General features: G+C 45.0%; 1 protein-coding gene across 1 annotated transcript in view; it reads right to left on the bottom strand.

The window, feature by feature from the left end:
* GRM4 (glutamate metabotropic receptor 4) overlaps positions 1-22,927 on the bottom strand; it is a 970,099-nt gene that overhangs the window by 819,960 nt on the left and 127,212 nt on the right. Inside the window, exon 2 of the mRNA XM_069238851.1 lies at positions 556-1,551. Coding sequence (XP_069094952.1) covers positions 556-1,065 — 510 coding nt within the window. The 5' untranslated portion in view covers positions 1,066-1,551. The remainder of the gene's footprint in view (positions 1-555; positions 1,552-22,927) is intronic.

The following is a 22,927-nucleotide window of genomic DNA, read 5'->3' as shown; positions in this document are numbered from 1 at the left end:
TGGTGGTGAGCTGAAGTTGCCAAGAGTGCCTTCTTTAAAACAAGGGTACAAGTAAACACACATTCTTACATGTTTTTTCTGCGGTGCAAAGGTTAGATTCCTTGTTATTGCCATGATACTGTCAAAATGTCTTAAGAAAGCACTGTCTACTGACACCCAAAGTGAGTATTGCAAGCTTTTAGCTGGAAAATAAATGTTATTAATAGTCATCAGGAAAGTTCAATGTGATTTTATCTCACGGCACAAATGTAACTCTTTGTGTCCCAGTTTCAGTTAAATGTCTTTTATAATTAATAGACATGAAAAAACTTCACCACATAGACAATGTATGAAGATCAGCATCCATAAATATACTATTTGTTATCACCCTTGACGGAGCAGAGAGGCTTCACTTCTCGTGAGTCATGGCCATGATGTACTCTGCAGGTCCGCATACATACTATATTTCAGCTCTTTATCTGTGTACACATGTTGCTATAGATGTGAATAAGGCATTAGGTCAATGACATTTAACCATTAACCCTGTGCAACTATAGACAGACACACACTGCTTACCTTAAACAATCGCAGAATATTGGCAACCATGATGGAAACAGAACTGCCTGAGGCCCCAATCACCCCCACCACACGCTCTGGCTTTGTTATAATTGGTGGGCCACCATTAATGCATCGGACTTCAGTGCTGTCCTTCTCAATCAAAGCCTGTACAAACGTCAAGGACTGCTCCAAAGCATGGGTGTCACGCGAGCAGGTGTCCAGAATACGAGCCCCCAGTGTGATGTTGGGAAGCAAGTCTGGGTCATTGTTGATGCGATCCAAGGCAAAGAGCATGGCTTCCAGTCGGTGAATACCCTTTTCTTTCTTAAGTTCACCGCAGGCCTTCCCCTCTGCTCCTCGCCCGTGGACAGGAAACAGACCCCCCAGAGTGATATCTCCATCAATGCGGACTGAGTTCAAATGTGGATGTCCCTGGCCCTTGGGTTTTGCGGAGGCAACGTTGTGCAAGCTGAAACAGCCCCCAAGAAGCACTAAGAAGGGAACATGTCCTACTCTCCATACCGCCATTTCCAAGAACACAAAGCCTCACAGGGTCAAAGTAGCCCCATCCAGATGTCTCGCTTCGTCACTATTGGTTTCTGTATGTTTCTTGATGTAATGCCATGGTTTAACGTACTATCTCTGATACCACTTGCTACAACTGCTGAAATTAAATCGGTTCTCAGCGTACCCCGTTAATGGCTTGTCTCTGAGATTCCATTGACCTGAAGGTGTTGAAGAAAGAGGGAAGAACTTTTCACCTAAAATGAAAAACGCAGAGCTGACCCTGTTCAGAGACACCTGTTTCGGAAGGTTGACTTTAAGGAGAATCGTCACCAAGTTTCTGTCTGAGGCTTTGAGAGAAATTTATTTGCGGTCCATCAGTGTCCACAATATGCTTATCTGGCATCCAGGATAGACCTCCAACAGGTATCTCCCATCATGGACAAAGCTTCCACGTTTAGCAAAATGTTACACCAGCGGGATAGACACATCCACTGCTTTGGCACCACCCTTAAAAGACAGCAAAAGAAAGGCCACAATTAAACAGAGATCACACAAAAAGGACTGCAGCAATACAGTTCTACTTCTATAACATTGCATACTTTGCTCCGTATCTGTAATCACATTCTTTTAAAAGTGGAATATTTAGTGCAACATATCTTGCAAGCTCTTGATGAAAATTACTTTTGCCAGCTTTCCTTTACATTCCAACTAAAATACTTAGTCAATCGTTCCCTGAAGAAATATCACTTATAAAGATAGAAGGGAGTGTTGTATTTCTCGGATAATCGTCGATTTGTTTACATTACTGAAGCTTTGCTCTCAACTCTGATTTCTCACAGTATCAAGAAATCTTGTCAAAATCAGTTTGTTGTGCATGTTTATTCTCTATAATTCTTCTTGCTCCTACAAGGGATGTGGACAAAGCTTCACTGTTCAATTCCTCTCTGGTTTAAGACTTTTGAAAGGTTTTCACATTTTGCAAAATGGGTATTCTGAAACAATTATGTATTAGTCAATCCGTAATCTAAATTCCATTAAAACATATTGTTAAATAAAATGTAAATGTATGTTGGCGACTATTGTTAACAAAAAGTACATATTGATTTTGTTGTAAACTACCACAGACCAGGAAAATTGGGCCACAAGGTGCATTTTATGTAATTCTTCCACTAGTAAGTTGTTAAGCCTTTTGAAATTATCCATACTTATGAATATATTCATCAGAACAAAGTTGACCTCCAAAATACACGCTTCCAGGGCCAAGTGGTTTGTGTACAGATTAAAAAGAAAACCTGGGGCACAGTACACCCCAGAAGAGGAGGACTAATAGATTGGGAAGAGATCATTTTCCACAACCCTACTGCAGCCTCCTTAGCTTATTTTTGCATCGATAGTTTAAGATTCAATCTTTATCCGTTTACATAAAACATCTATGATGTTTCTCTGTTGACATCAAATAATGATTAATTTGCTAGACACGTAGCAATTAACTGTCAGCAAAATTAAATAAGGCAAAATGAAAACATTTCAATGTCGAGGGAGAAAAGTATGAATTCACAATTGATACATTGAGCCGGGATGCTTTCTCACCACAGCAATGCTCCTAAATAATTCAGCTTCGTATTTTAAACGGTACTTGGTTGGTCTATTGCTTCTACTACACAAGATTCTTTCAAATGATGCATGTTTACTTCTTGTTCAATTTGGAGACATCCTTCAATAGTTAGCTTGCTGGATACGTACCATAAGGCAACTATCATACCCCTGCCGGAAAGAGTCTGCCCTTATACATAGCCAGAGCATAAATACTTTTCTCTGCTCTTCAGTCTGCCCAGGATCTATCACATCACAGCTTGTCACTAGCTACCTACTTGCAACTTGATAGTCTGCCTCGCTGACCTTACGCAATGCTCCGGCAAACTGTTACAATATAGAAGGGATAAAGTACCCCCTGCAATACATTATAATTATATTGCAAGTCACCGAGGAGTTCCATAACAATATAGAGGAATGAGGCTGATGGCCGAGTTCCTTCATAAGGTTATGGAACTCTGAGATGACCTGCAATATAGTTATCACATTCGCCAAGGGTTAATTAATCCCATGTAGTACACGGTCACATCAATACCTTTCCGTTGGTCCGTAACTCTTAAATATGAAAGAGAGAGCATGTTTGCAAACATGAAGAATAAAAAAAAAACTTTTAGTGGGAAAGTAAATACATCAAAAACCTGTTTGATACGTGTTCCAAAAAGAAACACTTCAATACAAAACTGCAATAGCTCTAATTTGTAGAAACATGCAGAAACGTTCTAACCTTAACTTTGCTATAATGATCTAAAGAGTACAAAAATAAACATGTCTTTCTACTTGTCACTGAAATACAGCAGAAGAAAGAAAACCAGGGCTTTTGATTGTGTTTATTTAAACAGCTGCTGTAATTGTGCTCTCAGTTCTGACGGTCTTTCACCTGGCAGTTGGTTTTAGCAACAGACACCATGACATCAGAACTTGACTGTCGTAACTTATAATAGTTCTAATGTCTTTCCTTTATAATCAACGAGTGAGTGTGCCACTTGTTGCCAATTAAAGAAATTAGAGATGGATGTTTATACAGGATTGCAGAATCCTATGTATTGTAAACATGTACATCATCAATTGTTAGAGCAGAGTCACAGAAGCAGTAAATTAGCTAAACTTTGCAATTCAAGAGAGGGGTCAGTGTGGCTAAACAGGCCTCTGGACACCTTTGAAAACCTGGCACAATAATTAAGTCCTTTTTGTCCCACTAGGGGCACTCTTTTGAAGACTTTGACACCAACTGTGCTTTCCATGCTATTATCAGTAAATATGGTGACACATGGGGAACAGCCGGTACCTCCACAGGTTTTGAATCCTAAATGAGGAGAAAGCAGTAGCTGGTTGAAAATGATCAATGAACAGAAAATGAATTAAGCAATTATCTTTAGATAATGATGATTGAATAGTAGCAATTGATTGCAAAATGTAATTAGTGATCTTGAAGTACAAATAATCTTTTACTCATTATATATCTAGTCCATCAGGGAACATATCACCAAAAAAACAAAGACAGACAATTACCAGCTGTCTCTCCTAAAGAAAGTCAAACCCTTCCTTCCAGAAAGTGACTCAGAACTGTTGTTCAAGCCCCATTCTCTCATATTTGGATGGTGGTAATGCCCTCCTCCATGCCCGCCTACACTCCACACTGGCACTCCTTAGGGGCATCCTACATGCCATAGCATGTCTCATCCAATGCCTGAAGAAATAAGATCACATCACCCATCCTGCTGGAACTCCTTTGGTTCGCCTTGCCAGCCCACACCATCCACAAAACCCCACAGCATAATTATAAAGCCATCACAACCAGGACCTCCACTTATCTTGCAGACAAATTCCCCTTCTCTGGTGATTCTCAGCATGGCCACAGCAAAGACCATCAGACTGTAGACTAAGACATGCAAAAAAGAAAACAATAAGACAGCAGGCTTTTTCTATCTATGCACCCTGGATCTGGAACAACATCTCGTTGCTCCAATTTAGGAAAGCGTTGACGACTCACCTCTTTGAAGAACACTACATCACAATGCATTAACTGTCCACTCCCCGGCTCCCTCTCCTGTTGCTCACGGTCTTTCTGCTTGTCTTTCACCATGTGAAGCACTTTGGCTAGGTTTGTGCCATAGAAATACCATATACGTAAATACACTATATATGCAAGGGTAGCGGTACCAACCTTATTCGCTCCGCATTTACCCTTCATTGATTCCTTTGTTGGCAGGTAAGGGTCAGGACAAGTACATTGTTTCATGAATGGCATCGCCTTCTTTGCCTGGTGAATATGTCTGCTACTTCCATTGCTGTGGATGGTACCATGTGAGAGTCACAACTGTTAATTACTGTATCCATCACTCGTTCCCTAAATTAATATACATCCATTCACTAATGCTGTCAGCAAATCTTACCTTTCGTGTGTTTTACCTGCAAGTACAGTTTATAAACTACCAGCGTCGCCATGGGCGTAGGAAGTGTGGGGGACGCGGGGGATGTATCCCCCCCCAGATTTTGGAGGGTGGGGGACACGGGGGATGAAGGTGGGGGGGACAAGGGGACACGATAATTTCCCCTCTCACATCTATTATTCAGAGGGCCATTAGCGCACAAAAGCGCTACTTATGATAGCCCTGTATCAACCATCCTCCAATCTGATGGTAACAGAATGAAGGTGAGTCGGGAGGCCCCCTGCGCCCTCTGCCCTTTTGTTTGTCCTGTTCACAGCTGTGGGCATTAAGGGTGCTCATAAGAACAAAGGGCACCAGGCGGAGAAGAGTTTTGGATGATTACGTCTGCATCACCTGCTGCCTTGAAGAGGAGCACTGTAGGATGCCTTCAAGAGGAGCTGCAAGACAATGAGGAAGATCTAAAGAGAGAACAGAGTAGCACTCAGCCTGACACCTGCAGGCTAGAAAGGAGACTCTGTGAAACACAATATTTGTATTTGCCTAAGATCACACCAGTTGGTGAAACAGTGAAGTCGAGATTGAGCCCAGATTTTACCTTTTCACACAACAATTTAGCTATTAGAAGGGTATATTTTTCTAACATTTATGTTTAATGTTTTGTTATCTAGGTAATGAAGCGTTTGATTACAGTGTGGCTAACAGGGAGAAGCCATATTTCATTTTGGGCCGTTATGCCTAGCGTTATTATTTATGTTGTTGTTATCGTTACATACTTCAGCATATTGAAGTATATTATCTTTTCTCTATCTTTTCTTCACTGTTCTCTGAAACAATCTACCCTATGCCTATCCCACTGCACCCTACACCACTTTTCTCCACTCTGTGCTACTCTACGCCACTGCAATCTATGCTGTGCCACTCCACTCTACACCACGCCACTGCAATCTATGCTATTCTACTCTAACCATCGTACACTACACCCCTGAACTCTGCCAGTGCACTGTTTACCACTTTACTCAAAACCAATGCACTCTATCCCACTGCACTCTATGCCAATCTACTCTGCACCACAGCACTCTATTCCACTGCTTTCAATGCCACTGTACTCTGCACCACCGCACTCAATGCCACTGTGCTCTGTCCCACTGCACTCTTTTCTGCACCACTGCACTCTAATCTACTCTACACCACTCCATTGTAGGGCACTTCACTCTACTTTGAAATCATCTCCGCTATGCCACTGCAATCTACCCAACTCTACTCTATGCTATGCCAGTCTAATCTATCCTGCACCACGCCAATGTACCCTGCACCACTCTATGCTACTGCACTCTACATCACTATGCTCCACTCTGCAACAATCTACCCTTCACCACTATACTGTACTCTGCAGAAATCTACTCCATGCCACTGCACTCTATGCCACTCTATTCTACTCTGCACCACTGTACTCTACACCACTCTTCTCTACTCTGCATCACTCTACATCCCTGCACTCTACACTAATGCATTCTATGCCACTCTACTCAACAGCACTGCCCTTTATGACACTCTACTCTGCAACACTGCACTCTGCCACTGAACTATATTCCTCTCTACTCTGCACCACAGCACTCTACTCTGCACCGCTCAACTATATGCCACTCTACTGCACTCTACACCAGTGTACTATATGGCACTACACTCTATGCCACTCTACTCTGCATCACTGCACTCCACCACTGCACTCTACACCAGTCTACTCCACCTTGCACCACTCCACTCTACCATGTAACGCATTACTCTATGACACAGCACTCTGAACCACAGCAATCTATGCTGTGCCACTCCACTCTGCTCTCCTCTACTCTACGCTACTGCACTGTACGCTAAACCAGTGCAGACTTCGCCAAAGCACTCTACACCACTTTACTCAAAACCAATGCACTCTATATCACTACACTCTACACCAATCTACTTTGCACCACTGCACTCTATGCCACTTCACTCTAGACCACCCAACTCCACTCTGACACTTCACTCTGACATTACACTACATGATACTAGACCCTGACACTCTATTCCATTAAACTCTAACACTTTCTCCACTCTGTAACTCTCTACACAACTCCCTATACTCCACTCCATTCCACTTTACTCCACTGTATGCCACTCTACACCACTCTATGCCACTTCAATCTACGATACTCTACTCAATGCCACTGCACAACCCTCTATGCCACTCCACTATCCAACAATGTACTATGTTCACTGTAACACTCTACCCAACTTTCTCTATGCCACTTCACATTACTTACCTTCACTCTACTCCAGTTCACTCTTCCTTATGCCTTTCCACTCTACGACACTCTATTACACTGTGACACTATTCCACTCTACTACTACTTTATGGCATTGGCGCTTGATTAGAGATTCAGATCGCCTTCTCACTCATATGAGACATGAGTCCGATTTATCTTCGCCGTTTTGGTTACAAGCACTCTGTAACCCTTTTAACTCAAGCTTAACGAAGGCTTAGGATGATCCTGATACTTGTCTAGTGGATCGAAATATCGTCGGCCAAAGTACCTTGACTTGAATTTGTGATATTGTACATAAGTTGGCATAAGCATAGGTACTATGAGATAATGTCTTCTTGATTCACTATTTGAGTCATTCATGTAAAAGTCGGTGTATAAAAGCTTGTAAATCATTATTGTGGATGCTAACCTTGAAGGAAAGTAGCCTCTTTCTACCTTGGTTACCCCCACATTTGGCCTGTTTGCCAGTGTGTTTGAGTGTGTCTGCTGGGATCCTGCTAATCAGGACCCCAGTAGTTATGCTCTCTCCCTTAAATTATGATTGTTGCATACTGGTAACACAGTATTTCAACCAAAATTGGCATACTGGTGCCCCCTTCATAAGTCCCTAGTATATGGTACTTAGGTACTGAAGGACTCCTGTGTGCACTGGCTGGTCTTCTGTGGGCTCTCTGAGTTGCTGAGAGCCCCCTCTGACTCCTCCTCCTGGGTAGAGTCCACCAGGTCCCTCCTGGTCCCAGGCAGTGCCATTTTCCGCTAACCGTGAGTTTTGCGGGTGCCAAGGTTTGTTGGCGGAATCCAGTGACGCAAACCAGACTGCCATCATCCATCCGGTGTGGGATATCATCTGCACCAACCAGGAACCCGCATCCATCTTCTTGGGTGCAGTACTGACTGCTGTTGTTCACCAGTGGTTCTTCTTTTGCATCTTGATTCGGGTTAGCAGGGGCTCCTGTCCTCCCTGGACTCTTCTGTGCTTCTTGGACCTAGTCCCATTCTTCCACAGGTCTTTAGGTCCAGGAATCCACCCTTTGTGTCTTGAAGTATCTTCAGGTTCTTGAATTATCTTCTTTCTCGTGTTCTTGTGTGTTCTAGGAAAGTTACTGTGATTTACTCCTGCTTTCCTGGGCTCTGAGGTGGGTTCTATTACTTACCTTTGGTGTTTTCTAATACTCCCAGCGCCCCTCTACACACCACACTTGCCTAGGTGGGAAACCGACATTCGCATTCTACTTTCTTAGTATATGGTTTGGGTTTCCCCTAGGCCCATTTCTAACCATTGTGATTTTCACTAATTGCACTTTTCTAACTGTTTTTATTGCTATTGCTGCATACTAGTGCATCTCTAGCGCCTTGAGACCCACACGGGTGAGTAGCGCGCTTTATAAATGTTAATGATTTGATTTGATTTAGTGTATATAATTGGTGTATTACTTACCTCCTAAGGGAGTATGGTCTCTATGGTATTTTTGGCATTTGTGTCTCTAAAATAAAGTACCTTTATTTTTGTAACACTGAGTATTTTCTTTCATGTGTGTGAGTGCTGTGTGACTACAGTGGTATTGCATGAGCTTTGCATGTCTCCTAGATAAGCCTTGGCTACAGCTACCCCTAGAGAGCCTGGCTTCTAGACACTGCCTATATTTCACTAATAAGGGATAACTGGACCTGGTATAAGGTGTAAGTACCATAGGTACCCAATGCAATCCAGGCCAGCCTCCTCTAAACCACTGTACTATATAGGTTACTTTTTACATTTTTATTGTGATCGGTGACATTGGGTCATCCAGATAACTTGTGTTATGCCCGAATACCAGTCTTTCTCGATTTCCCCTGTTGATGTTTTCCCACTACATTTGATCTTTTATATTTTGATTGAATAAATGTATGAAACATTCCATTTGCATACTACTTTAATATCATTGTTTATGGGAATGGTGATGCATTTTATTCAAAGGACCCCTGTTCCTTTAAAGTTAGTTTACTGCTCCATTTTAGGACACTCTACTTACTTCATGACACTACGCCACACCAGTCGATGACACATCATTCTCCTTTATGCCATTAACTTTGAGCCATGCTGAATAGTAGTCTCACTAGTGTACAGCATGGCTAAAACACATTGGCAAAGGCAATAGAACTTGCATAGGCGAGACCTATTGGCTTTGCCAATGCTTGTTTATGAGGTATGAACTTCAAGGTGACTTGCAATATCCTTATGTACGCCAGGGGTATTTTACCTCATATAATACAATGGTCACACCTACAACTTTCCCACAAACCACTTAAAACCTTAGTGCATAGCTTCTGTCATTCCAAGCTATTAAAGTAGAGCAGAAGAAGAAAAGCAACATTCCATTTTTTGCTTTAAACAGCTGCATTAATTATGCTCTGTGACCTGATCTGCCTTTTACCTTGGCTGCTAGCTCTGGCAGAAGGCACTGTATTGTCAGAACTCTACTGTAATAACCCTATCATAGTCATTTTCCAATATCTTTTTTTTATAATCAGTGAATGTCTTTTCTTTATACGCAGTGACTTGGTGCATCACAAACAGCTGTTTCTAAAGAAATGCATGACTGCAGTTTATACAGAGATTAGAGAATCCATGTTTATAGCCTGTAACTGCAAGAGCTTCTTCAGTTGAAATGCTTCTAGTTATGACTGATGTGGAGCTGAGCTGCCCAAGATCACACACAGGAGTAGAAGTGTTATTAGAACTATGGTTTCTGAGCACAGTTTACAACTCTTGTACCTAATCGCTTTTCATATCTCCAGTGCGGTTCCAATTGGCATGAGGTGAAAGGCATGATGGGTGTGGGGTGCAAAGGGTATGTTCTTCCTTTTTACCCTCCTACCTTTATTTGCTTGGTGCATGAAGATGCAAGGTTAATCAACATGTTATTTTCACATTTGAGCTAATTACTTTGTGAATGTAAATAGCAATTAAAGATACTTTCAGACTCTGTAAACATGCCTTCCTTTCTCCCTATTTCACTTCCAATATATATGATTGTGTATATTTATCGGAGCCTGCAGTTCGTAAACAACGAGCGATTTGTATAGGGTTGATTGAAAGTCCCCAATGCTGTCCCTGTCCCCCCCAGAAATGTATTGTCTCCTACGCCCCTGAGCGTCGCCAGTAGTTTTCCAAACTATGTGTGAAGGGTCTGAGTTACATATAACAGCCAAAGCATGATTGATCTGAGCCCCTACCCCCAACATTTCTACCATTATATGTTTCTGCACATCACTGCTTGTTTTGCTCACATGCAGCTGTTTTCCTCCATCACTCCTCCGTGATCGCCATGCCTGGGGAAGGGGGCGTTCTTCACGAGGGAAGGAGTAGCTGCAGTTCTGCGTCGGATTCGGACTTCCATGCTTGTGAGGCAAACCTCTGTTCAGCACAGATACGCACTCAGATGAGAAGATGTGCAAGTTTTACTAATGACGATGCCAATTACTGTAAATAGAATTCAACATCTCAAACCTAAAAAGTGCAGCAGTACCTGAATAAATGCGAGAATCGTCTGAAACCCCCACAGACGTCTGTTGAGCACACATGGCTTATTTCTAAGGAGTGACTGGACACAATGTTTTATTAATAGAGGAGGGGCCTTCAGAATTGAGACAAGTCTCTATTTCGCCTGGAACTCGCCCCACCCTCACAAAGAGAAAACCGCCCTCTGGACAAGCAGAGATCGAGCAAGGCCGCGAAGGGTCCCTTGGCAAGCAAGGGAAGTGGGCTCAGCCCCCAGCTTGGGTGGTGTAAGGAGCCATTTGAGGAGTCAGCTGCCAGTTCTGAGTGAAGCGTCTGGCTCAGAGGGCCCCTGGCATCCTATTTCCGGGTGCCATCTGATGTATCTGTGATAGTTCACCCCTGTTAGACTCAAACTATTTTTTCTGTCTCACTGGAATCGTGCATTTAGAAACCTGCATGGCCTGAACACAACGTTAATGGGGCATCAACCTCAGATATGTTCCTGCCCCGCCGCCAGAGAAGTCACGGATTGAGTGGATGCACTTGGGCGAAGGAGCTCGTTACTGCTCATTTTTGCAAACACGTCTCCATCGTGACCTGTACATGTGCCGGCTGGACGGTCGCGGAGTCGCATACCGAAGCTAATGCTGCATGCCCAGCTGGCCGTGGAGAGAAACCTGGAAGGCGAACGCTTTGCTCCCTCGTGTGCACGATGCAATAACATTTGGTAAGACATTAGCTCAGCTCCCTCTGATGCTTCCACTTGTATGAGGGCGTGAGCATGTGATCTGAATAAATCTGTAATGTGGAGTTAGCCAGGCCTGGTGAGGAATGCCAGCTTGGACCGGTACATCCCAATATAACCCATTCACGGCTCACATGATCATGCTTATAGTACATAGTCATAGGTGGTGCCTTGTTCAATATGTACTTTACTGTACACTGTGGCCATACTTTCAGCATAAGACCTCATACTCCGAAGCATTCACCGTTTACATGTGTACGGTCCACACACAATGAACTTGACCATACACTACTGTCAGAGCACGCTGTATCGTCCCAAACCATCCACACTCTGTGCATTTCCCAAAGTACTACCCATACAATGTGCTCATTATCATTCAATGTAGTCCGCAAATACATAATACTGCACAATGCTGACCATACACTATGTGCATCACCCTACAGTACTGTCCACATGTTTGTTGTCATACAGTACTGCCCATATACTATGTTCATTAACATACAGTTATGCTCACACACTAGATACATTAGAATTTATATTGTCTGCATTCTACATATTACTTAGAGTACTGTCTACGCATCATGTACAGTACCATGATGTACCTTGTCCTTCACTACTGTCCAGGATCCCTGACCTATCGGGGCTCACCTTTTCCTACAATTACCCCTGGTCACAGCTGTCTCCTAGAACAGTGGTTCCCAACCTGTACTCCGGGGACCCCAGGGGCTCTGCCAAGCCTCCTCAGAAAATTAAATAATGTTAACATATTAACAGATTAGGTCCCCAGTTTTTGGTAACGATTCAGTGTGGGGTCTCAAGATTCCAATAATGATTCAGTGGGGGTCCCTGGGATCCAGTGATAGTAAAGTGGGGGTCCACAGAAGTCAAAAGGTTGAGAACCACTGTCCTAGAATACCGTCTCTTGGAAATTTTTTCCTGCCTGCTCTGCACAAAGTCTAAAATGCACACCAACCTGACATCTAATAGTAAGCTTGCAGACTCTCCTGTCGTCATCTGTTCATTCATCCACCTCCCTCACTTTGCCAGTGTCTTCTACTCTCCCACTTGCTCACTGTTTTCCTTTTCACCCCCACGTTGCCCATTCTTCTTATGAATTGGTATCTTTATTTTTGCGCTTTCATTCTCCCTATCATTCTCCCTATCCCTCTCACTCTTCCTGTCACTCTCACGCTTTCTGTCTCACACTCTTGTTTTTTTTCATTGTCACTCATGCTCTCTACAGCCTCGAGGTCACAATCACTTCCCATGTCTGGTTTTGTCTGTGATCATCGTCAGTCTCTCTGTCACTCCCCCCCCACCCCCCCACAATGACATTCCAGCACTCTTGCGCTACCCGCCACTTGCCCTGCCATTCTCACTAACACTATCACTCTGTCTCAACAGCCCCAGCCACTTTCTCTTCCTGCTGACTCCCCATGTCATGCTTTCACTCACCTTGCCACTACCACATTACTTCCACACACTCAGTCACACTGTACCGTATCTCCTCTCATCATTGCCCTTTTCCGTTTGGTAGCTCTCGATCCCTATCTGCAGTCCGTCTCTCTCGGTTACTCTCTCTGTCTCTCTCTCTATCACTGTTACCCTCCATGTTGCCCTTGTTGTCACTCTCAGGCCTTTTCCCAGACACTAGAGGGTGTGGGGACCACCTGGCAGTATTTGGTATGGGATTGGCTGTGTTTCCTAGTGACTGATGTCATAGGCGTCCACAGAAATTGTTTCGGGGGGTAATCCACAGTATCCCAGATTGTTTTTGGCAGGGGCCTCAGTCATACTGGTGAAGGCAGCCTAACACTATGCAGGGGCGGCTCCTGTGTGGGCAAAGTGGCAGGGCGGGGGCACAAAAAAACATTACAATAAAAAAAAAAAAAACTTACCAGACTCGCCGCCTCCGCCACGCCATGCCACTCCTCGGTCTTCACTCACAGCAGGCCCAGGCTCCCAGTCTGCCCTGCGGCCAATCTTAACGCTGCTTTCATGCTGCTGGCAGCATGACAGCAGCATTAGGATTGTCCGGATCGCCATGGCAGACAGGGAGCCTGGGCCTGCTGTCTCCAACCCAGCAACACAGTGCCGGGTTGGAGAGAGCTCAGTGGGCATGCGTGTTTGGCCGTCCTGAGACAGCAGGCCAAATGCACATGTGCACTGAGGGGAAGTGCTCGACCCCTTGAAAAATAGAAATTATGATAAATATTGTTTATTATCGTTTTTATTTTTCAACTTGCAGCTGCTTCTGCTAGTGGGGGCGACGCTTCTCTACCATAGCGAAGGAGTCCCTGCCGACACTACGGCAGCCGTAGTGTTATACTGCACTGTGAGCCTGCACATGAGGCTGTACTTAATTCCAGCACCCCTCTCCCACCCCCCCACAGCCACCCCCATGGACACCCATGCCTGATGGCCTCCTTGAATGTTTTGGATGACTTGATCTAACAGAGGGGCCCAGATCATAGAAGGGAATGTGAAGGTTGAGACAAGGTACAGTGTAACAGAACAGACTATCACTCACAACCAAAAGATCAGCATTCAACCACTGGGAAGACGAGGCAGAGGTCGATTGTGGTATTTGTAGAAAAGCAGGGTGCTGAATGTGTTTACATACATGCACTGGGATCACTATCAGTTCACAAGAGCTGGACGCCCCTCCCCACAGAGTGGGCAGCTTTCTGTGGATCTCAGTGTCCCTTCCAGAGGAAAATCAGGATGCCATGATGGACATAGTATTGGCTTCGCAATTTTAAAGTGAGGTGGTGTTGACTCGAGGGTGCGAGCTTGTGTATCAAGCTTTTTTTGGGACGGGCCTCAAGGACAGTGTTCATTTCACCAGACCATTGGCTGGGAGCTATATCCTCTGAACGGCAATAACAAGGGCACAAGTACTGGCCTGTTTGTGTGTCTGCCTTGTTGCCTTCTGAGACTGCAGGGGAGAAGCTCTATAGAGCTGTGCTTGAATGCATGACCAGGCTTTTGGTTTTTTAATGCAAGCAGTATTAGTTAGGGGCATATTTACAAGAAAGCGGCACATCAGTCCCGATGTGCCACTTTTCTTGCGTGCCCCTACCATCACATAACAACACCATGGTTGCATCGTATTTACAATACGGCGTGGTCATTAGGACAATAGTGTAAAAAATGTTGACGCTATTGTGGAGCTCAGGATTAGAGCCAAAAATGAGTGCACTAATCATGCAAAGTAAAGGGAGTCCCATTTAAAACAATGGGAGGATCATTTTGACGCCGGCCTTAGGCAGGCATAAAAAATTACGCTAAAAATGGCTCAGTGAAAGCTTGTAAATTTCACTGTGCCATTTTTACAGGCCTCTTAATGGGGGAATACCCTCACTTGCATACATTATACCTGGCGCAGGCATAATGTGGCGCAAGGGGTTATGAACTTTGTAAATATGGCACAACAAAAAGGCCACCTTAACGCCACATTGGCGTAAGAAAAATGACTCTAATGTGAAGCAAGGTGGCGTAAGGGGCTTGTAAATATGCCCCATAGTGTCCTAATAGTCAGTGTATGCAAGTCCCCATGTAGGATATTCTTCCTGTACCTAATTTTCTGTATTTATGTCAACATATTGCTGCTGTCCAAGATGGTGTCATGTTAGGAAGTATTTAGAACATGCAATGAACCACAGATTTGCATTACATACCATGTGTATGGTAGGGGTGTTTCATTTGTTTGCACATGTGACAGGCAAATAATGCAACGTTTATCTGTGGCTGTTGTGATATCTGGGGGAAGGTGAGGCACGCTGGCACAGGGGGAGTTAAGTGCATCCTTCACTTTCCATAATGTCTTGCAGGCTGGTGGCTGTTCATGCCATTTGATTCTGATGGCTTTCGGGAGAGAACGAGTGGCACAATGCTGTACTGACCACAGCATTGCTATCTTGGATAATATGCCATTCACACTGTAGTTTTCTGGAGTAGCTCGATACTGGTAATGTCCTGGGAAAGCCAGAATCTCTGTAGATCTCTAGTCTATGCAGTCATGAAGAGTGCTCCCTTGTGTTAACCTTTTTGTCCTTCCTGCCTCCTTGTCACTCTCCCCATTACTCACTCTTCTGTGGATTCTTCCTGCCACTCCGCCTTACAGGCTCACTCTCCGGCGCTCTCCCCACCATTCTTCCTCTTCACTCTCACCTCCCCAAGATCACACTCGCTTTCCCATCACACTCTCTTGTACCCTTGCGTTATTTCCCAACTTCCATTCACAGCTCCGCCCAGTACTAGCAGATACAAACAAATAGGCATAAATCTAATTGACGCACATTTGCACACAGATACAAAGACCCTTGATACCCACATAGGTACAGACACAAACACGTGTCTGCAATCGCAAGCACATGTATGAAGTCCTATGACAATCCTGCACAAACCAAAATAAATCCATAAAGATTCCAGAAGCCTATTTAAACAGAGACAAATTAACTTAAAAAGACCCTAGTCACCCATTTTAAAAGAGACAAACTAACATATAAAGATTCCTGGGATCCATTTATATACACATTCACCCCTCTCAACTATGCATCAAAACATATTTATGTGCCTGCAGATGCAAATTTGTTTAAATAAAAAGATAGATGCTGGATGACTGCGGAGACATCCTTTAAATATGAAACAAATGGCATCTCAAGGAGGCAAATGTAGCAGTTGCACTCCAAGATGTTTGCTGTCTAAATTTATTTAAGGCTTTCATCTTTTCAAATCATGTTAGCACATGTGTAGTTGTGGTTACAGCCACTGAAACGGCATTTTTGTTTTGCTTAGTTTGGTGCCATTCAAGAAACCTGTACACACCTTTCCAAAAAGAAGGTTAATCTTCTTTGGGTTCTTAAGGGCAAGTTTTTTGTAGATTCGTGAAGCAGAGCCAACAAAAACAGGGCTCATAACGTCCATCGGATTCTTAGATAGATACAGAATTATAATAAATTTGACATCTAAATAGTACTTTACTCAAGGAAGTGATTTTGCTTAGTTTGGTGTAAATCCTTCACTAGTTTTGGAGAAATTAGCATTCAAGCATTGGTATGCTCTATGTTTGGAGGAGTTAACGTTTAGAGATAGCTGGTCCATTAATACACAGATTCTCTTCAGATAAATGACTCTACAGAGGATGTGCAAATTCGGTAAAAAAAAGATAAGGCACATCATTAAACTAGAGAGCTTTTTCTCCCAATGTCCATTGGGGATTAGCGAAACTGTTTGTGGGTACATAAATCCACTGTGCTCTTACTGGTTGTCCACCAAAGACAAATATGGGGGACTGAGCACAGTGTTGGGAAAAAAATAAAAACAAAAATGGGGTAAGGAGGAAGAGCAAACCTACCAAGACCCCCAGGAACATGTGGCGGCCCCCAAAGGACCCCTGCCATTTAAAATAATATAAAACAATGTTTTTTATAATGGGATTCGCTAATCCTGATTCGCTTATAAAAGGAAATAAGGAGTGTCTGCCCAAAGTTTGTAAGAATCAGTTGTAGGTCACTAAAAATTGGGCCTGGCTGAAATTACCAAAGAGTAAGCAATCATGTCTTCTCAAGTAGTTCTTAGTAAATTGGGCAAAAATGCCTACTGCAAGAGCACCAGAATAGAGAATGAGGGGCTGCTGGTTGCTGCTGTTTGTGTTCTGTTGCATTTAGTGCTATTTTCTTAGTGCAAAATGCATCCTTGAGTCCATTTTTGACACAAGGGTGAATTTTGAGCTAAAGAATAGCTTGTATGTGCTCCTTGTGTAATTCCACACAATCTCACAGAATTCTGTTGTAATTTTGCATAATTACACTATAGGAAATTATGTGAGTTATGCCTACCCCTACTAGAAACATAAGTGGTGTGAGCAACAGCCACTCACGTTCTGGCCTTTCACATTATTCTTGCATGCTTGTGGTAACATTTTCCAGAGAACTGCATGTAAATATGCAATGTGCATAATGGCATAATTTCAGTATTTTGTAACAAGCATAATGTGAAATTCCCAAAAATAGATGAATTACACAGCGTAACTTAAATTTTGCCCATAGTTTTAGAGACATTGATGAAAAGTGTAGTTACCCTTCAGTAGAAAATGATGTACATTTAGAACAAAGATAATTGTGTGGCTAGGGAAAATAGGGTGTGCAGCCAAGTGAAGAGTGGGGAAGTGAAAATTATTAAAGTTAGTATCAGAACTAGTAATAAAAATAACATATTTAATCCTGAGTAAAGTTGTTTTTTATTAAGATGTTTGTAGTTTCAACATCACCTACAAATGTCAAGCATAGTCAGGGAAATGTCACACTTCCTGAAGGCAGGCTAAGTTTCCCAGCCTCACCTTCCTTTGAAGAGATGAACTTAACTTATACTGCCAGGCCAGGAGTCAGCCTGTGGGATTTTCCTCCTAGTTTCCTCCTCAACGACCCCTGGCTGCCTTTAGCTTGAATGGCAGTAGAGAAATGCTTCATGCCCTGCCCACTGGAAGCCCCAACCTAGAAGGGGGAGTTCTGGCAGAGGAGAAATGCTGGGGGACACCCACGCACAAGGATCAATTAAAGGGCACGAGGTGGGAGTATGTGGTGGAGGGGTAGTGGCCGTAAGCAACAAAGGAAATGTTTTGCCTTTATTTATTGATTGATTTTTGCATACTTATATAGCGTGGACATTACCCAAGGGCACTAGAGTGCATACAAGAGAAATATTTTATTACGTGGCCAAATATACCTATAAGTCATTGCAAAGGTTGTGAATTCAACATGGTTGTTAGAACTGGCGTTTCTGATTATCAGAGTATGCACCCTGTACAAGCAAGAACCACCGCTCTAGTGAGGGTAAAATAGATAAACACTTAGAGATAACCTGTGCCTACCATCTGGTAGCTTGGCACACAGCAGTCAGGCTTATATAAAGAGGCAGTGTGTAAAGTATTTGAGCAACACACACACACACAGTAACACAATGAAAAAAACACAAAAAACACTGCATGCAGAGTTAGAAAAATAGATTACATTTTTATGAGTAACACAAGACCGAAATGACAAAAATCCATTAAGCAAGAGTTGAATTATGAATAAAAAAAAAAGAAAAAAAAAATTAGTGCTTAGAAGTCAATAGTGCTTAGAAGTTACTTGAGATCATGCTAAAGAAGGGTAAATCGAAGTCCAGGCTGACCATGATGGAGGGCAGATGGCTACAGGACCCACGCAGGCCCCACTGAAGAAGTGCAAAAACAACAAGTGATGGACGGAATGCTGAACATTGTCAAACATTCACCCCCAGTCACAGATCTGGGTTTAATCCATCGTTTTTTTGCTACCCATGCCATTCCAGTTTGGACCCAGCCATATGCAAATCAGTCTTGACCCTGTTCCCCATGGGAACAGTCCAGCCCGAACTGCTAGGCCAGGTCTTCCCTGGACTGGAAACAAGCATCCTGGGACCGGTTTCGGGGTTTCACCCCTCATCAGCCAGGCTAGCTTGAATCCAGTGGCATGGGAAGCACGGGACCCACGTCTGGGCATACCCTTCCCACTTAGGGCGACAAATGCAAAAACAACAAGTGATGGACGGAATGCTGAACATTGTCAAACATTCACCCCCAGTCACAGATCTGGGTTTAATCCATCGTTTCTTTGCTGCCCATGCCATTCCAGTTTGGACCCAGCCATATGCAAATCAGTCTTGACCCTGTTCCCCATGGGAACAGTCCAGCCCGAACTGCTAGGCCAGGTCTTCCCTGGACTGGAAACAAGCATCCTGGGACCGGTTTCGGGGTTTCACCCCTCATCAGCCAGGCTAGCTTGAATCCAGTGGCATGGGAAGCACGGGACCCACGTCTGGGCATACCCTTCCCACTTAGGGCGACAAATGCAAAAACAACAAGTGATGGACGGAATGCTGAACATTGTCAAACATTCACCCCCAGTCACAGATCTGGGTTTAATCCATCGTTTTTTTGCTGCCCATGCCATTCCAGTTTGGACCCAGCCATATGCAAATCAGTCTTGACCCTGTTCCCCATGGGAACAGTCCAGCCCGAACTGCTAGGCCAGGTCTTCCCTGGACTGGAAACAAGCATCCTGGGACCGGTTTCGGGGTTTCACCCCTCATCAGCCAGGCTAGCTTGAATCCAGTGGCATGGGAAGCACGGGACCCACGTCTGGGCATACCCTTCCCACTTAGGGCGACAAATGCAAAAACAACAACTGATGGACGGAATGCTGAACATTGTCAAACATTCACCCCCAGTCACAGATCTGGGTTTAATCCATCGTTTTGTTGCTGCCCATGCCATTCCAGTTTGGACCCAGCCATATGCAAATCAGTCTTGACCCTGTTCCCCATGGGAACAGTCCAGCCCGAACTGCTAGGCCAGGTCTTCCCTGGACTGGAAACAAGCATCCTGGGACCGGTTTCGGGGTTTCACCCCTCATCAGCCAGGCTAGCTTGAATCCAGTGGCATGGGAAGCACGGGACCCACGTCTGGGCACAAATGCAAAAACAACAAGTGATGGACGGAATGCTGAACATTGTCAAACATTCACCCCCAGTCACAGATCTGGGTTTAATCCATCGTTTTTTTGCTGCCCATGCCATTCCAGTTTGGACCCAGCCATATGCAAATCAGTCTTGACCCTGTTCCCCATGGGAACAGTCCAGCCCGAACTGCTAGGCCAGGTCTTCCCTGGACTGGAAACAAGCATCCTGGGACCGGTTTCGGGGTTTCACCCCTCATCAGCCAGGCTAGCTTGAATCCAGTGGCATGGGAAGCACGGGACCCACGTCTGGGCATACCCTTCCCACTTAGGGCGACAAATGCAAAAACAACAAGTGATGGACGGAATGCTGAACATTGTCAAACATTCACCCCCAGTCACAGATCTGGGTTTAATCCATCGTTTTTTTGCTGCCCATGCCATTCCAGTTTGGACCCAGCCATATGCAAATCAGTCTTGACCCTGTTCCCCATGGGAACAGTCCAGCCCGAACTGCTAGGCCAGGTCTTCCCTGGACTGGAAACAAGCATCCTGGGACCGGTTTCGGGGTTTCACCCCTCATCAGCCAGGCTAGCTTGAATCCAGTGGCATGGGAAGCACGGGACCCACGTCTGGGCATACCCTTCCCACTTAGGGCGACAAATGCAAAAACAACAAGTGATGGACGGAATGCTGAACATTGTCAAACATTCACCCCCAGTCACAGATCTGGGTTTAATCCATCGTTTTTTTGCTGCCCATGCCATTCCAGTTTGGACCCAACCATATGCAAATCAGTCTTGACCCTGTTCCCCATGGGAACAGTCCAGCCCGAACTGCTAGGCCAGGTCTTCCCTGGACTGGAAACAAGCATCCTGGGACCGGTTTCGGGGTTTCACCCCTCATCAGCCAGGCTAGCTTGAATCCAGTGGCATGGGAAGCACGGGACCCACGTCTGGGCATACCCTTCCCACTTAGGGCGACAAATGCAAAAACAACAAGTGATGGACGGAATTCTGAACATTGTCAAACATTCACCCCCAGTCACAGATCTGGGTTTAATCCATTGTTTTTTTGCTGCCCATGCCATTCCAGTTTGGACCCAGCCATATGCAAATCAGTCTTGACCCTGTTCCCCATGGGAACAGTCCAGCCCGAACTGCTAGGCCAGGTCTTCCCTGGACTGGAAACAAGCATCCTGGGACCGGGTTCGGGGTTTCACCCCTCATCAGCCAGGCTAGCTTGAATCCAGTGGCATGGGAAGCACGGGACCCACGTCTGGGCATACCCTTCCCACGGAATGCTGAACATTGTCAAACATTCACCCCCAGTCACAGATCTGGGTTTAATCCATCGTTTTTTTGCTGCCCATGCCATTCCAGTTTGGACCCAGCCATATGCAAATCAGTCTTGACCCTGTTCCCCATGGGAACAGTCCAGCCCGAACTGCTAGGCCAGGTCTTCCCTGGACTGGAAACAAGCATCCTGGGCCCGGTTTCGGGGTTTCACCCCTCATCAGCCAGGCTAGCTTGAATCCAGTGGCATGGGAAGCACGGGACCCACGTCTGGGCATACCCTTCCCACTTAGGGCGACAAATGCAAAAACAACAAGTAATGGACGGAATGCTGAACATTGTCAAACATTCACCCCCAGTCACAGATCTGGGTTTAATCCATCGTTTTTTTGCTGCCCATGCCATTCCAGTTTGGACCCAGCCATATGCAAATCAGTCTTGACCCTGTTCCCCATGGGAACAGTCCAGCCCGAACTGCTAGGCCAGGTCTTCCCTGGACTGGAAACAAGCATCCTGGGACCGGTTTCGGGGTTTCACCCCTCATCAGCCAGGCTAGCTTGAATCCAGTGGCATGGGAAGCACAGGACCCACGTCTGGGCATACCCTTCCCACTTAGGGCGACAAATGCAAAAACAACAAGTGATGGACGGAATGCTGAACATTGTCAAACATTCACCCCCAGTCACAGATCTGGGTTTAATCCATCGTTTTTTTGCTGCCCATGCCATTCCAGTTTGGACCCAGCCATATGCAAATCAGTCTTGACCCTGTTCCCCATGGGAACAGTCCAGCCCGAACTGCTAGGCCAGGTCTTCCCTGGACTGGAAACAAGCATCCTGGGACCGGTTTCGGGGTTTCACCCCTCATCAGCCAGGCTAGCTTGAATCCAGTGGCATGGGAAGCACGGGACCCACGACAAATGCAAAAACAACAAGTGATGGACGGAATGCTGAACATTGTCAAACATTCACCCCCAGTCACAGATCTGGGTTTAATCCATTGTTTTTTTGCTGCCCATGCCATTCCAGTTTGGACCCAGCCATATGCAAATCAGTCTTGACCCTGTTCCCCATGGGAACAGTCCAGCCCGAACTGCTAGGCCAGGTCTTCCCTGGACTGGAAACAAGCATCCTGGGACCGGGTTCGGGGTTTCACCCCTCATCAGCCAGGCTAGCTTGAATCCAGTGGCATGGGAAGCACGGGACCCACGTCTGGGCATACCCTTCCCACTTAGGGCGACAAATGCAAAAACAACAAGTGATGGACGGAATGCTGAACATTGTCAAACATTCACCCCCAGTCACAGATCTGGGTTTAATCCATCGTTTTTTTGCTGCCCATGCCATTCCAGTTTGGACCCAGCCATATGCAAATCAGTCTTGACCCTGTTCCCCATGGGAACAGTCCAGCCCGAACTGCTAGGCCAGGTCTTCCCTGGACTGGAAACAAGCATCCTGGGACCGGTTTCGGGGTTTCACCCCTCATCCGCCAGGCCAGCTTGAATCCAGTGGCATGGGAAGCACGGGACCCACGTCTGGGCATACCCTTCCCACTTAGGGCGACAAATGCAAAAACAACAAGTAATGGACGGAATGCTGA

The sequence above is a fragment of the Pleurodeles waltl genome, chromosome 6 (assembly GCF_031143425.1).
Source record: "Pleurodeles waltl isolate 20211129_DDA chromosome 6, aPleWal1.hap1.20221129, whole genome shotgun sequence".
In the NCBI taxonomy this organism is placed as follows: domain Eukaryota; kingdom Metazoa; phylum Chordata; class Amphibia; order Caudata; family Salamandridae; genus Pleurodeles; species Pleurodeles waltl.
The sequence above is the reverse complement of the archived record's forward strand: the minus strand, read 5'-3'. Positions and strand labels throughout refer to the sequence as shown.